Consider the following 16,487-nt stretch of genomic DNA (forward strand, 5'->3'; position numbering starts at 1 on the left):
TTAATTCTGGTTCTTTTGCAGCATATGGCCAATTTCTAGCTAGATATTTTTTACCATTGATTAGGAAGTTCAATTTCTATATTTAATGGGAAAAGCCTTGGACGGCATTCTGGTTTTTACGTTGCTTGCTTATTCTGGGTAGAATTCCAGTAACTTGCATAATTTCAGTATCAGGAACACTGAAGTTGAGAAACCTAATTTTAAAATTTGAGCAGTATGAGAATTGTTAAAGTGGATGTTGAAGTGTAGAAGTAGTTTGTCTGGGAGGCTTTAGACTGTAAAGATGGAATTAATAGTTCAGGCAACCTACAGAATATATGGGTATATTCCTATAATTAATGTAAAAATTCAGTATTAAAAAAGCCCTTGAACAACCAAATCTTCAGCTGTAGTTTCTGCTCTGCTTTTTGTGGCTTTGGTTTTTTATTACCCAGCCTGGGCAGTGTTTTGTGTATCGTGGCCTTGCCCTCTAGTGGCTGCAACTCAATTTTAAATAGTGAACAGAAAAGGCATTTTCGTGCTTAGGGAAGGGATTTGGAAAATTTCTTTATGGTGGTTTAAAGAATTAAAACATCAGTGAGGCTTTTTCTTCTTAGACTGACAATCTAGAATCTCTAATGCTAGAAAGAGGTTCTTTTTGTACTTTGATTTTTTTTTGTCTGTGTTCTAGAGGGAAATATGGCACATTTAGTACAAAAAATTATAAGGCTTGATAATGACTTTTGAGAGGTGTGGATGACCACTCCCTCAGGCTTTTCAGGTGAAAGGGTGTGGGATTTCCAGCAGTACTTTGCAGTTTCCCTGCTCCTAATGGCCACTGGCAGATTGGTTATGGGCACTGATGTGTTCTGGGTACATTTCTATTGACAAAGAGATAAGGAGATTTCGGTTATTTTGTGTGTGTGTGTTGTTTTTTTATTTTGAGCTTCTCTGAAGAGTCACATTCATGGGCACGGGTGTTACGAGTGTAACATCCCTCATGACCCTGATGGAAAGTAGCTAGGAAAAAAGCCAGCAAAATACTTCTGTGTAGAAACCTGTACCTTGGCAAGTTTTGCCATGTTAGCAACCCTTCTAATCTGTGAATCCAGTGTACCGTGTATGTGATTTTTGCCCTTGACTAAGACGTATGAGTCGTGAGTCACTGTGTTTGATACTGTAATTACCACATCCTTGAACGCCTTATCTGCCCTCTGCCCATTCCTCTGCTGGGGTTGTTCTAACGTTGTGAACCTGTGAGAAGGTTGCCCCTTGTTTTGAAGCCAGTAGGACACAGCTAAAGAAATGGCTGATCAATATTCTGTAAGATTGCATATCAAAAATCAGCTCATACATTCTCTCCCATTGCTGGCAGACCCATCTCCATATGTGGATTTCTTAACTTAAGTTGAAAATAAGTCGTCTTTTTCTTTATTGTGAAATTGTTGATCTCAAAGAAGCACCAGAATAAATCAGCCTTTGTTCATGAATACCAGTATTTAATTACTACTTGCTTTGAAAGTCCTGACCCAGGAATGCATTGCAAATAAATGCAGCCTCCTCCCAGGGTATTTTCGCTCTCACTTTGTTGGAGGTATGGCTTGGCAATGCCTTGAGTACAAATACTAAACTCCCAATTGTCAGATTTCTCCTCTGTGCTGGAAAATGAATTTTCCGTCTTTGGATGGAGCCGCACCCTTCTCTTTTGGTGTTTGGTTTCCAGTTAATTGCATTTGCTCTCTACATGGAATGCTGAAGTTCAAAACACAGAATGAAAATAAATTGAATTTAGTGTTTAAAAAAAAAAGTTTTGGTCTGTCCTTGATGCAGAGAAGTCTTCAGAAAAGCAAGGAGGAGCATACTGCTCTGGTGACCTGTTGTTTTCAGTATGAGGAACTGTGTAGTGAACTCTCGCTACACTCTATTTGGGTAATATTTGTGGTTTGGACCTCTTACAAAATTATCTTGTTTGACATGATGAAAATTAGTGCAGTGCCATTTGTGCTAAGGCAGTTCCCTTCAGCTAGGACTTGTACTTCTGCATCTTTATTGGCTGCCTTGAATTTATATCACAGTAGCATTACATTTATCCTCAGGATGGGCATTTTAACTGTAGTTTAGCAATGTGCTGAACATTCTTTTCCTTGTGACACTTGTGCTCTGTTAATAAATAATTCAGGAGCAGATGATGACAGAAAGCAAGAAAACTTTGCTTTGTGCAAAGGAGAGATGAATTAACAAGGCCTGCTGCAGTTGTTTGTTTAAAAAAAAGTAAAAGTACTGTAGTAATATTAGACAAGTCCTTTCAGATGGATGATGTCCCTTAATAAAAGGAAGAGAGAGACCTTCCTAAATTTTTCAGGGTATTTTGAGAATTTTTATATATATAGTGATGATGCCAAACCACTATTGCATTGCATTTGGAGGTGTCTGTGAAATGTGATAGTTTTTTTCTTTATCTGAATGTGTGATCACTGGGAGTTTTTTCCGCCATAAACCAAGAGCAGTATGGAATTAATGATAGTAGGTAAACACAGTGTGGAAGGAGTAGAAATGAGAAATGGTTTGAAATAGTTTCAACAACTCCCTTTATTCTCTAAACAGTTGAAAAGTCAGCATGTGGGAAGAGATTCTTTGCCAGGAGTAGGGGAGCTTTGATGTAATGATTAACTAATTTAGCAACTTAGCATTGAGTAGCAAGACAGTTAAGCAGCTTTTGCAGTTCTGCACCTGCCTTGAAATGTCTGGGGTTATATTGGGAGTTGGAGTTTCCTGATAAACTAACGAGCTGCCTCACAACCTTTTACTTTCGTATAAGTAGATCTTCTCTTCTGGCAGAGTATCTGGTAATCTTGGTTTCTGTTGTGGTTTTTCTCCAATTTGCTTGCAAATGAAAATGTAATTGTTTGCTGATAGAAGTTCAGTAGTGCAGTTTTCTTAGGGGAATTTCCATTTCAATTAATTTTTTACTAGTTATAAAGTTATCTTGTTAGCTCAAGATTTTTGAGAAAGCAGAAACAATGGATAATGTTGGTGTTGGATTTCTCATTCTGAGTATTTACTGACAGATGCTGATAGTATTTCAAGATTGCTTTTTAAAAAACATTTGTTTTTAATTTGTCTTCTACTTTTTCTGTCATTTCTCCTTATTCTTCAGTGTTTTGCCATAAAACCAATTCATTGGGTTTCTTTAGTAGGTGTTATAGAAATTTGATTTGAGTTTTTGTTTATGCAAGGTTCTTATAAGGTCAGTCAAAATCTAAAGACCAGGAGAGATTTATGCCTTACCTCTGCTCTTAAATTAGGGCAAAGCTCTGTCCAAACATGACTAACCTCCCTCTTTATGTCATACTTTTCATTGCAGTAGTCAGAGACAAACCCACACTTTATTTCAGTCTTGAACTTCATTAGATTGGCCAAAGAATGTTAACTATCAAGTTTAACCATTTTTTGATTGTGAATTTAAGAATAAAAATCATAGTTTTCTGAATAGCCTTAGTGTTCTTCACTAGTGCAGAATATCTATGGGTTCTTTTGCCTCCTAAAGGTAAGAGTAAATTGCAATAATACATTACAAACCTTTAGAAACATGTATTTGAAAAGAAATTATGATTGTATATGGGAACCTGCTCTTTGCAGAGCTTATTTATTTTATCTGGATACATGTGTGGTACAAATACAGTCTTTGGGAATTTCTACACTTCAAGAGCAAGATAACTTTACTTATTGCGAAGTTTGAGTGTGTCCTGTTGCCAAACTTTAATTACATTTATTAGAGTAAATAATAGTGTTTAGCTTTCAGACTAGTTTTGTAAGAAAGTATTCCTATAAGGCCATCAGGATGGATGAGTATTTCAGCAATATTTTACACTTAGAAGTAATTATCCTGAAGAAGCCTTAATTTCTGGGTAATGGCCAGTTAGGGGTTTTATTTCTTTATTTTAAAGCTGCATTAAGTTGCAGTATATTTCCATAATTGATTAATATAGAGAACACAGTAGAATTAAGTGAAACCTCAGGAAGTCACCTTGGCCTTGTGTTTTCCCCAGGGTCCATGTTTGATGTGATGATAGAAGTTGAGATAAATTATACAAAGTAATCACTGGTGTCACAGTGATACATGATATGTAGCTGTACAAATGTCTTTTTTAATGAGCTTCTTTAATGAAATATAGCAGAAAACTTCTTTGCAAGGAGTACAATTTCCTTTTAGAAATCTGGTTTTATCTACTTCTTACTGGTTTTGAGTCCATTACACAAGTCAGCGTTTTAATATGGAGCAGGAAAAGTTCTTTCCAAGTCTCTGGATGTTATGTGAGATATTGTCAGCTATGACAGCAGTAAGACAAAATAAGTCTCTTCTTTATATTGTTTTAGTATTCTAATGAGTCAATGAGCATCTTGGGATGATGTGTGAGTAATCATTTCCTGGGAATCTTTCCGTTGATTGTACTTTATTGTTAATGTATTTTAGTTTTGCACTTAAAGCAGTGATGTACCTTAAAATTCTCTCAGCATTTTCAGGATGGAATTAAAATAGTACTTGAGAATTTTCATGTAGGCTAAAAATTCAATTTCCTCAAGAATATTATATATAACTAGTACTGAGCTGGGTAATTTTTTTGCAGGAAATTTTTGTGCTTTGTCTATATTCAGAATGGAGTTGCATCTTTTCTGAAAGTGTTAATGTCCTTAATCTATTTTGTGATTCATGTACAAAAGGAAGTTTTAAAGCATGGCGTATGTGAAGGGACAGACTTTCATTCTGCTGTGAAGGGAATAAATATAAAATTTTTCTAGTCGTCCTGAAGCCATCCAGCACTTGTAGCAGAAGGCTGATACTCAGAAATTCTTGTGAACTGTGAGGACAAAAGTTAAGTAAAAGGGACATTCTAAAGAGTAGTAATTAGTAACTATGGTGACAGATGTCTCACTGTAGCAAGTCAGTCATCTATATATAAACCAAATTACTTGTAAATTAGAACTCTTCTTCTACATCTCTTCTTTTTAAAAATAGCTTTTTGCATCAAAAGTAGTGACATTGATGTGTAGAGAGGGATCTATTTTTGTATGGTGTTGTCACATTTTGTGGTAAAACATTTAATCTTGAGGTTTTTGGTGAGTATCTATCTTGTCATTCTCCTCCTTTTGACAGTGAATGCCTTTTGGATTATTTGAATAATCTAGGGATAGATCAGCACTCAGATGCATGAGCAACTTCTACCTTCTGCAATCACTTCATTCCATGCCTTGTATTTCCTGTGAAAAATTTTATTTAGAAGAGGAATGAATATTTTGTATCATGCCTGGGATTGCTTCAGCTCACATCCTTCAGCATGAATCTTCTACAAGAGTGTACTTACAACAGAATTTTGAGGTGGCCTTACTGTGTAATAGGGAGTGTCCAGGACTTGTTCTTCTGTGACTCGGTGTTGTACTACATTTTTCCATTATGGAATGTGGAATTATTGGGAGGTGTTAACTTCACAACTGTCAAGTTAGGCTAGAAATGTTTGTTTCTAGAAAATAGTTTGTCTGATTACTTGAATGCCTCCAGTTCTGCTGGAAAAGGGTGAAGGCAAATAGGTTAGCAAGGGGAAACATCCTTTGTGATAATGTTTCCATTCACATTGGTTGTGCAAGGTCATAGTGCACAATCATAGAATAAAAGCTTCGTTTCAGTTTAATCTGTTACTTAATATTGGTATATATGATATAGATATCATCTTATATGAAGGATTCTTTCCCTGTATAAACTGTTATCACCATAACACTACTGGTTTTTTTCCAGATGTTTTCTTGTTTTAGGTGTTGGGAGTGTTGATAGTTCCTCTCAGAGCTAAGGTAAATAAAAGCAATCTGAAAGTGAGTTAGTGATGTTCCTACAGTTCTGTACTGACCGTGGGGATGTTGAGCAATTCAGGAATTATAATGCAATTTATTTACTTAATTATATTTTCACAGAATCACAGAATGGGTCAGGTTGGAAGTGACTACAGTGGGTCATCTGGTCCAGTCTCCCTGATCAAGCAGGGTCATCTCAGAGCGCATGGCACAGGACTGTGTCCAGATGGTTCTGGAATATCTCCAGTGGGAGAGACTCCACACCCTCTCTGGGCAACCTGTTCCAGTGTGCAGTCACTGCACAGTAAAGAAGTTCTTCCTCATATTCAGGTGGAACTTCCTGGGCATCAGTTTCTGCCCATTGCCTCATGTCCCATTGCTTGGCACCACAGATTAGAGCCCAGCTCTATCTTCGTACACCTCCCTGCAGATACTTATAGACACTGATGAAGTCCCTTCTCAGTTGTCCCTTCTCGAGGCTGAACAGCCTCAGCTCCCTCAGCCTTTCCTCATAAGAGATGTGCTCCAGTCCCTTAATCATCTTTTTAGCCTCTGCTGGACCTGCCCCAGGGGCTCCGTATCTCTCCTAGACTGAGGAACCCAGAAGTACGTATTTTATGAAAAAACATGAATTTCATGAAAGCAAGGATGATGCAGGTCATGGTTTTCTTAATTCAGCTTGAGGCAGCTGTTCTCCTAATACAGAGAACTTCGGATTCTGGTTGTGAACTGTACTTTTAAGTTCTTATGTAATTTGTGTACCGATTCTGACATGTAACAATTGACAGAAGTCAGGTGGTTGACACTGTAAATACAGCCTGCTCTCTGCCATTCTCTTCTTGACTGATGCTGCTTAGGAACCAGCTTCTGAAGTTTGCTCATTTTATAGCTCAGGTCATCATTACATACCAACCAAATTAAGCAAACTGAAAATGATAGGAATTCTGAAATCACGCTGGGTTTTCAGCTGTCCCTGCCATCAAGCCAACTTTACTGCTTTCTGTGATGGCTAAGGAGCAGATAACTCACCACCATTCTGGTCCAGCTCCCTCATTCCTTTTGTCCATTACCACATGTGATTCCATGGTGTAGTGGTTGTGAAAGGTGTGGGGGACTGTGGTTTAAAGTTGAGGGCAGCAATGCATAATTACACAAACTTTTGGAGACAAGCAGCAGAGATTTTTCTCCTCATTTTCATGTACATGCACAAATTTTAAATTGTGAACGTGTTTTTTTGCTTTTGTTTTAAACTAGAGAACTTGGATTGTGATACAGTTTGACGTCCTACACCTAAACTTTTAGCCATCTTCTGCTATTCTCTTATTACTTGGAAAAATGCAACAATACTGCTTGTCAATTATATTTGATAAAAATAGATCAAACCATTTAATAGAGTGTTCTTAAGCCACGTGTAGCTACTTGTAAAACTGAATAATTAGAAAATATTGCTTAATATTTTTAGTAGCCTTTCTGTTAATAAGGACCACTTCCTAATACAAATCAAAAGTCCTTGTAAAGTAAATGTCTGATATCCTCTTTCGGAATTTTTGGATGTAAAGTAGATTATCTGTAACTACAGATGTTGAAGAATAGTATAGAGCTATTGACTAATAGTAACCCTGAGTCCTTTTCACCTTCAGATGAGTAAGTTGAGTTCCAGCTACTAGCAAACGTTGAATAGTGATGTAGAAAGTAAATGTGATGCTTAAGTGGGCACAACACATAGGAGATGGCATTAAATCTGCAAACGTACTTTTTTGTGTTTTTCTTTTTTGTTGATGATTTTAATATGCCAGAATTTGAAATTCTGATAGGTGTATCTGTAAAAGTCAGCAGCTAAAGTAAGCATTGCAAAGTCGTATGTCAAAAAAAGTCAGTGCTGAAATGTTTGCAGGTACAACTTGGACATGTTTGCTTTGTTCTGTTGAGAAAGGTGACATTTTGCTGCTGAGGAAGGCACTAGAGCAGCTCAGGATTGTAGACAAACACAGGTTTTATGCAGAGTTTATCTGTTGGTGCCTGTCAGTGCTGGGCATTGCCTTTCTACCTACCTTCCTCTTCCTCCCCACAAATCCATCCATGTTCCCTTCCCTGTCATAGTCCCTGTGTCCTTTTCAGGCAAAGGCTGCTGACTCCACTCACACAAAAATTAAGCTGGGTGACAGGGCCTATGGTGAACTTCAAAGCACTTGAACAACCAGGACATGGCAAGCAGCACAGGGATTAATATTTTATAGCACCTCAAATAATACATCTAGAAAGGCCAAACTGTGTTTATACCCAGGTTCAGTTACGCTGGCACAAAGCTGCTTTTAGTGGCACAGTTTATTTTGCTTGACAACAGGTAACAACCAGCAGAGTTGTCCTGGCAGTGCAGACAACAAAACTTCAAGGTGTAAACAGACACAGGAACAACTTGGTCAGCAGAAGAGCATATTCCCTGCTGTCCTTTCTCCTTTAGCCCTTTGAACTACTGGCAAGTTTGGAAGGATAGCATTGGATTCCTGGGGTAGCTGAAGATTTTAACCTTTTCTCATCAGTGTAGCTGGATTTACATTGGGCTTACACTTTGAGTTAAAAACACGGTGACTTTTTTTTGTCCAGTGATATCAAAGAATGTTAATTTTTTCTCTTTTTTTTTTTTTTTGATTACTGCATAGAAAGAGTGGTTAAGTTTATTATTTTTTAGAAAAGTTACTGAAAACTACTAGCAAGTTTTGCTTCACTTGAGAAAGCCAATATTTATGGTCCCTGAAAAGCCAACTGCCACTCCTTCACCCTGTTCAATCTGCCTGGAAAATCCCTTTCTTCACAGCTGGTTGCTTTTAGTTTCGTACTGTGTGCTTGCCTGGCATAGTTAGTCATTTTAAAAAGGAGATTTCATAAGAACTCAAAAGTTAATGCACTAGTTTTGTTTCTAAGTTGAAGGAGCAGGGGTTTAGTAAGCAAAGAGCTATTAGATCTGTGTGTTTAAGAAACAGAAAACTAAATAGAAAAGCAATTTTGCTTGATGTACCCCACCCTGTGAATTATGCTTGCTTATGGATACAAATACTTCTACTTCCTTGATAGGCGGGTGGAGTTAGGCAAGTGAGAGGAAAGGAATTTAGGATCTGTCTAAGCAGACCAGAATGAGGAACTCAATCAATTGGATCTGGAGATAATTTAGCATTTGAACTTCTCTATCTTACAGCCAAAGAACTGACCTGGAATTCAGTATGGTTTGCCCAGTGTATTCTGCTAGCAGAGTGCTGCTCCCAAAATGAGAAAATGCTCAATATTAAGACTTCAAAGAAGATAAAATAATATTTTAACAATATGAGAGAAGAAACTTTCTAGCCACAGTATGACAAATGCTGACCATGTTGTTTTGACCCTGGTATGTGTTGTTTTAAAGTCTTTGGCTTTGCACAGCTGGACTTGTGCACAGTGTACTTCGCTTCCTGGTAGAATTCTCAGCATGCAGTGAGTAAACGAACACAGCTGTATTACTGCTTAGTGAAGTTTTACTCCAGGGCAAGTATTCCAGTTTCTAGATCCCTAGTTACTTGCTGCTTTTGAGTATTAGCTTTAGTACTCAGGGGGTGCATTTATAATGCCTGCATTAATTGTTCAATGATTATTTAGTGTGAGTAGGGGAAGAATCTGTCATCGTTAACTGCAGCATTTTATGGTTTAACTTCTGTGGCTGACAGCCTTGCTGCCCCTTTGTGGCAGTAACCATGGCAAAAATGAAGCTGCCATCTCCTTACTGGTTATAGTTCATAATTTGACAAAATAATTTAAATGTTTCTGGTTTGAGCTAAAGCCACAAAGGCATAACAGGACCCTGAAGCACATGGGAGTTCTGTGTACTTCTCTCACAAAGGAAATAAGAGGTGAGAAAATGAATGCTACACTAGGACATTCTGAAATTGGGGTTCTCTTTCTACATTAGTTGTTTAGGCAGTGAACATCTATTTAATAAATAAAATATATTAATTTTTGACTTTCTGTAAAAGGCAGTAGCCTACATTTTGGTACTTATTTACTTAATATGTAGTTCTAAAAATAATTGCCCTGAACTGCAGTTTCAAGCTGGGTTAGATGGAGTAGCAGTAATGTGCTCTTAAGATGGCAAAGGATGGCTGTACATAGTAATAGCAAATATTAGAAGTTTTAAAAAGCTGGTCAGTTGTTTGTTCCTGTCGTTCTACTGTAATTAAATCGAGGTAATTAAATCACTGAATAAGTGTGCTACTTTCTTTTTAAGATTTTCTGTGCATCTCTGAGCCCATTTTTTGTCTTCCCTAAGATTCTTTAGAAGTGTCTCATCCTGTGCCAGGCCTGCATATGGCTTGGGAAAGAAAACACTTCATGACTTTCTCACTTGTCAGGCTAAGTAAGGAGTTCTCTTCAGCCTGCCTCCTGGAAGATGTTACAATAGTAATCATTAAACAAAGTGGATTTATTGTTGCTACTTGGTTTTATTACTTTGAAGGAAACGGTTTACCTACATTTCATAAGTTAGGTTAAAATCTGTCCTCCTGGAGAATTTGCATCTTCCTAATATCAGTTAGAATTAATATATTTTATGTGCTTAATTTTGATGTATTATAGTTTGGGATCTCTACAGAAGAATCTTCTATTTCTTTAATCAGAAAATAGTAGGAATTTGTTATAGGGGGAAATCATAGTTGTATCTATCTAACTGCATGAAAATAACACATGAAGTGTGATTTAGCAGGTGGTTGATGCTCTTCTGAGGCACTGACCTAGAAGAAAGTACATTTATTCCATTTGTAAAACTGAACAGTAACTCGAAATATTATAAATACTAAATTTGTGAAATAAGTACGTAATTTCCTTGCAAAACAGGGAAACAAAAATATGTAGTTTTTTGAAACTTCCATAACGTAATTTCTAAGGAAGTTGGACTGTACTGGAGACATTTGTCTGTACTGATGAACTTCAAGTTTTACCTTAGAATAAAATCTTCACAAATTTTGTGGAAGCAGCTTGGTAAGGTGTCTGCAGTTAACTGATCTTATTAATGGCATATAAGTGAGAGTGGAAATAAACAATAAATTACTAAAGAAGAAATACAGGCTAGGATTTTTTTTTTGGTCTGAGCTGTTATGATAATGGAGAGTAAGTTTCTTGAATACTTTGTGTGTTATCTTGTATTTTTTAAAAAAAGGAGGGGAAACCAGCGCTCGAGCAATATATACCGCTATCACCTGAATTAAGGATGTGATAATACTTCTACAGTCCTCAAAAGCTGAGTTGTTTAGAATGTGCATGAGCTGCCATCTCTGCTCTACATTGGACTTGTTAATATGAGGTACAGAAGGGCTGGGACTTTGCTCTGAAGAGAGGAGTGAATTATAAAAGCAAGTATAATTAGGCCAGTATATGCTGCCCTTTCTCCTGTCGGCACCAGCTTAAGCACCTCCTCGTGTATCTTGCATCAGCTCGAAACTGGTTTGCAGTGACTAAACAAATGCCTGAGCCAGTCCAAGTGAGGAGGTGGTGGCGCAGCTCGGCAGTGAGAGCTGGGAAGCGCAGGAGCTGGGATTGCCCCAGGGGCCAAATCCACAGATCTGATGGAAGGCATTGCTCTGAACCGTCTGATCCGCAGCACATTTCCCCCCTAAATGTCTGCAAAGTAGAAATCTGAGGAAAAACCATTTTCTGGCAGCGTTTTCTCCTTTGTGCACACAGGATTCATCGGCACTGAGAGCTGGGAAGGGCAGATTTCATCGCTGCTCTATGGGCTGGCAGTGCTGCCCGAGCTCGGGCTGCGCTGGGAGCAGGAAGGACAAATAGTGCTGGATTGACAGAAGGCGCTGTATTACACAGCTGCTGTGTAAAAGGCGTTGGTTTGGGAATCAGAGAACCCTCTGAGCGTACCATATAATTAAATAGTGCATTAAAAACCGGGACTCTGCCACAAGTGGTAGTTAATGTATAGACACATTTGTTTCAGGGCTTGCACTTGATTTTATTTCCTGAAGGTAACTTTGGTAACTATGCAGAAAGGATGGAGGGATTGACCTTTGAGAAAGATCATTTGAACTCTTCAAAAGCAGCATGGAAGTAACATTTGAATTTGCTACTTGAAAGGGACCGGCTCGGTGGGGTTCCCAAGCAATGGCTACACTAGGGATAACTGAATCCTTCATAGCAAGATTTGAAGGCAGTGTGTTTTCCCTTCCTTAGACATCAGCTATTAGCATGTGGCTAGTATTGCTTCTTTACTAGATGCAAGAAGAGGAGTATGTACAAACAGGATGAAAAGACTTGAAGAGCATCACTTGCCTAAAATTTATGTAATACAATTCAGTAGTATGCACTTAAGTGGACATCAGTTACATAATATTTAATGTGCATTTTCTGTGGACATTTGTTTACAAATATCCTCTTGCGGTTTGAATTTTGTGTCTGCTGATATTTTATAAATTTTATATAGCTGATGCTCTGTTGCACTTCTTTTCCTGTGGTCACTGTCCTGTATTTCCTTGTGCTGTCTCATCTGAGTCCTGTTCGTAGATTCTGCAAAAATGTGCATATAAGGGGCAATGATTAATCAAAACATTAGGAGGGATAAAAGGCAGATATGCACAAAGAAGAGAAGGGTGGGGAAAAGCAAATAAGCAGAAGCATGTTTGTTTCTCCTTGCCTGCGACTCACTTTTTCATAACAGAAGAATTTTCAAATGAAGAAGAAAGCTAATTCAAAACAAACAGGAAGCAAGAAATAATTACCTCTGCACTGAAGCGTGAGAGGGCTCAGTACTTTGACTATTAAATTAACAGGGTAATTAATTTGATTGGCTTTTAAACATATAACTTATAAAAGCTGTATTATATACTATTATGTTAATAGATAGTATTTCATAACATGGAGAGTATTATTTAGAGTAGGGTGGGTTTGATTATTAGTACAGTGAATGCAGTCATAATTTCTTGATCTATCCATAATTTATGTTTACCTTCATCTTTATCAGCTTATGACTGATTATTGTTTTCTTTTCCTTCAGTTGAAGATCTAAGGCATATCTGCTGAGGGGGAAAAAAACACATATATTGCTTTTCATTCTTTCACATGCTGCATTTCATTTAAAACACCTACCTGAGCTTTCCTGTGCTGGCATTCCCCTTAATTACGGAGTCCTGTGTGCTAGACACAATGGAATTTCAGCTCTCTGCTTAGGCACTGTGTTATGCCATATAAGATCCATATCATACACTCAGTGTCATTTTCCAGTACAAGATCTGAAGAGCCCTGGTGCTGTGCTCCCACTCTATTCTAAACCCATCTTTCCCCTTGACATTATGGTTTTGAGCTGTCTATCAGGTTTTTTTTGAGGAGTGTGATAAGAGAGGTAAATAAAAGCATGGAAAATTTTGCATGGAATGCTGAAAAAAATAAAGGTCAATTGCTTTTATGAGAAAAACATGGGAATACATCCATTTCTCTGAACACAGCATCTTTTCCCCCAGCCTTGTGCCTGCTTTGGGCCTTGATGAGATTCTTTATGAGTGCAGGAAGCCAGCGATTTCTACCATTCCAGCAGGTTCCTGTAGTAGCTGTTGTTATCTTGGAGTACTGAGATTGACTCATTCCAGTAGCTACACCTGTCAGTAACATTCTGGTCCCCCCTTTTATGCTGTCACTGCTCAGGTTGTAGCCAGTCACTCCGGTCTTCTGCCAGGTGACTCATTTGTAGCCTCTTCTCAGATGCAGCAGTTTTGATTACAAGTCTTGTGTCATAAGCAGTTTCAGCTTCAATAAGTTACTATTAAAATTTAATTAACTCTGCAGATGGGTATTTACAAGTCTACTTGGTGATACATCAATCTTGAAATTAAGTTAATGATGTGAAATAATATTGCTGAGAAGTAAAAGCATCCTGTTAGTTTTCTTTAGTTTCACTGTGGTCTTTTATTGCAATTCCTGAATTCTATGTTCTGCTAGAGGTTTTCCTTGTGCCCTTAGTGCTAGCCTTCCCTATAACAAGTTCGTCATGCAGTACTGTTACCTTAAATGTATGAGCAGTTAGGATTTTTGTGTGTTGACCAGCTTAAATATGAATTGTTACATGTATATGGCAAAAGGTGTTGTTAATGATGTGTGATCTTCTACTGCAGGCAGTAGTTCAGGCACACTTTGTAGCAATTATTTGCACGGTGTATGTGCTAGAATTCAATCGTGTTAACTCAAAATCAAATACCTATATTTCTTGATAATGGGAAGGTGTTGCACCCTGAGGAGGGTGTTTGGAGTTTGATATAGTTGTTATTTTCTATAAATAAATTTTTTACAAATAAAATTTTACTTGAGCTTATATTTCTTGTCTTACTTTTCCCAGATACTTTACTGTTCTTTTTGTTTGTTTTTCTACAGTTCTATCTTCAAGACACTAAAAGTAGTAATGGTACCTTTATTAATAGTCAGAGACTGAGTAGAGGATCTGAGGAAAGCCCACCATGTGAAATTATGTCAGGTGACATCATCCAGTTTGGTGTAGATGTGACGGAGAACACGCGGAAAGGTAAGGGTATGGATCATTTTTTGGTTTCTTTTCAAGTATATTTATTTAGAACATCTTATTACATTATAGTCTTTAAAACTAAATTACATTCTCATTGTAAGAAAATAGTTTTGTTTGGGTAGGTTTTTTGTTACTTCTTCCCTCCTTTGTGCTGACAGCCCTATGCCTGTGTGGTACCAGATCAAGAAACTCATCTGCTGAAAACACAGACTCTTATTTCTGCCCCCACGCCCCTAGATGGATTTTAACTGGGTTGTTTCCATGGCCTGCCTTCTTCCGTGGCTCTGGGCTGCTACTGTGCAGGTCTGGAAAAGGAGGCTCAACTGGAGCCACATGTTTATCTATTGCCTCACTTAAATTGACCTACAGCAATTTTAAAAGTGCAACACAAGCATGTGTGTGTAGTGCTGTATTGGGCTTTTTGTGTTTGGATTTCATTGTTATCTTGTAATTGTAATTACCTTTCTTTCAAGCCCTTCGAACCCTAAGGTTTCAGCTAATAGTGTGGCAGAAGTATGAACCTGAATTTCTTGATCAAGTAGTCAGTGAAGGTTTGAAACAGGCTAATTTCATTCTTTTCAGGATACCCACTGTTTCTTTCTGTGACTGCTACTGATTTTATTTTCTGCGGGTACTTTGAAATGAGAATAGAAAAAGGTTGCTAGCTGACAAATGAGGTGATGGCATTTTTGTTTGGTTTCTTTTTCTTGATGCCTTCTTCCCAGTATGCACGCTCAGGAGATCTTGCATTGTGGCAACAGCTCTGTATCTGTGTTAATTAAAATGCAGCCTCTGTCTCTTTTCTTTTGAAATTACATAGTATTTCAGGAACCATTTCATTCTCTTTCTGAAGACTGGTCTGTGTGGGGATTATTAGATTGTAATCAGTATTGTCAAGACTTTTTAAAGTTCCCTGATGGGTCTGCTGCTTTCTGTAAGCATTGAACTTCTGGTCGTGTTCTGTAGAATCCTTCCTACTCAGTAACACATAGATTTGGCAGTAGAATGTCAGAAGTGCCATCACCCCTTTTCTACTTTACGGCTTTTCTGAGCAAGACCTTCATAGAGCTTTTCCTTAAAGAGTAGTGTATTAGAGAAGAATGAAAGAATAATATTAAATTGGAATGCTGATGATAAAGCTCTTTAAAACAAACAAATAAAATGTTCATCAAAACAAACCTCTCTCAAACCCCCCCTCCCCCCCCCCACCAAAGCCCAGCAAACCAAACCATAGTACAACAGGAGAATTTTTTTAAGTGCATTAAGTGAACAAAACATAAAGATGATGCCTGCTCTGTTACTCATGAATTTTGTCTTTAGCCAGATGGGTTGTAGTTCTGAGCTCTGTATCAGAGGAAGGTTAATGAATATCTTTAAAGAAAACATTGTTAAGTAAAGGTGTTGTTAAAGTATTTTGTCGTGGAGCGCTTTTAGAGCTGTAGTGTTTTTGAGTGATTCATTGTAGTGAAGGTCCCATTACATTGTTTTCCTTTTCTCAAAAATGATGTTGCAAAGATTCAACTCCAGGATGCCTAGCAGAAATTATCTGGGAGTTACTTAAAATGTTTCCATGTGAAGTGATTGCAAATATTTATGAATACTAGCAGTGTACATGCAAGAAACCAAAGGAATACATTGCATCAAATAAACTTGGAACTATTAATCTGATGAGATGTTGTCCTTGCTAAGAGAAGCTGAATTTGTTCAAGTGTATTTAGTCTAAAACAATTTTATTATAAGATTTAGTTGGAAGAAAAATTGGAGTTGACTTGTTTTTATCGGCACATTGCAGTTAGTTTATGGAAACGTTTGTGGAAAGTTCATGGTAAGCAAATTCTTGCCATGAATTTTTGCCAGTAGTTCTTTGCTGTGGTTTTATGTTAGTTTTGCAAAGCAGTCCCAGTGACCTGGCATTTGTGTAATGAGTGATCAGATTATGCAGGCTTCCTTGTCCTTTTTCTGGCTTTGAACATGGAAGCTGTGCTCATGTTACTCATGAATGTGTTGGGCAGTCTAATGAGGAAGAGGATACAGCTTTGCTTTCCTCCCTCTCTGCTCCCCCAAGCTGTGAATGAAGATTGTATCATCACAGGGTGTTTACCTGTGAATGCAGTTGGAATGCATATAA

General features: G+C 37.7%; 1 protein-coding gene and 1 long non-coding RNA gene across 30 annotated transcripts in view; one reads left to right on the forward strand and one right to left on the reverse strand.

Annotated features, from left to right (window-relative positions):
* Window positions 1-16,487, forward strand: part of LOC104683273 (sarcolemma associated protein) — an 83,787-nt gene that overhangs the window by 19,074 nt on the left and 48,226 nt on the right. For 15 of the 29 annotated variants that reach the window (XM_039558927.1, XM_039558926.1, XM_039558942.1 and 12 more), the window contains exon 3: window positions 14,212-14,365. In XM_039558927.1, coding sequence (XP_039414861.1) covers window positions 14,212-14,365 — 154 coding nt within the window. The remainder of the gene's footprint in view (window positions 1-14,211; window positions 14,366-16,487) is intronic. The other 14 variants (XM_039558929.1, XM_039558928.1, XM_039558943.1 and 11 more) reach the window with 1 other exon arrangement.
* On the reverse strand, window positions 12,116-13,431 carry LOC109143344. The gene is made up of 3 exons (XR_002043437.3): window positions 13,371-13,431; window positions 12,797-12,866; window positions 12,116-12,357 (listed from the first exon to the last, which is right to left on the reverse strand). It is a non-coding gene; the product is annotated as an uncharacterized LOC109143344 (long non-coding RNA).

The sequence above is a fragment of the Corvus cornix genome, chromosome 12, assembly GCF_000738735.6.
Source record: "Corvus cornix cornix isolate S_Up_H32 chromosome 12, ASM73873v5, whole genome shotgun sequence".
Taxonomy (NCBI): domain Eukaryota; kingdom Metazoa; phylum Chordata; class Aves; order Passeriformes; family Corvidae; genus Corvus; species Corvus cornix.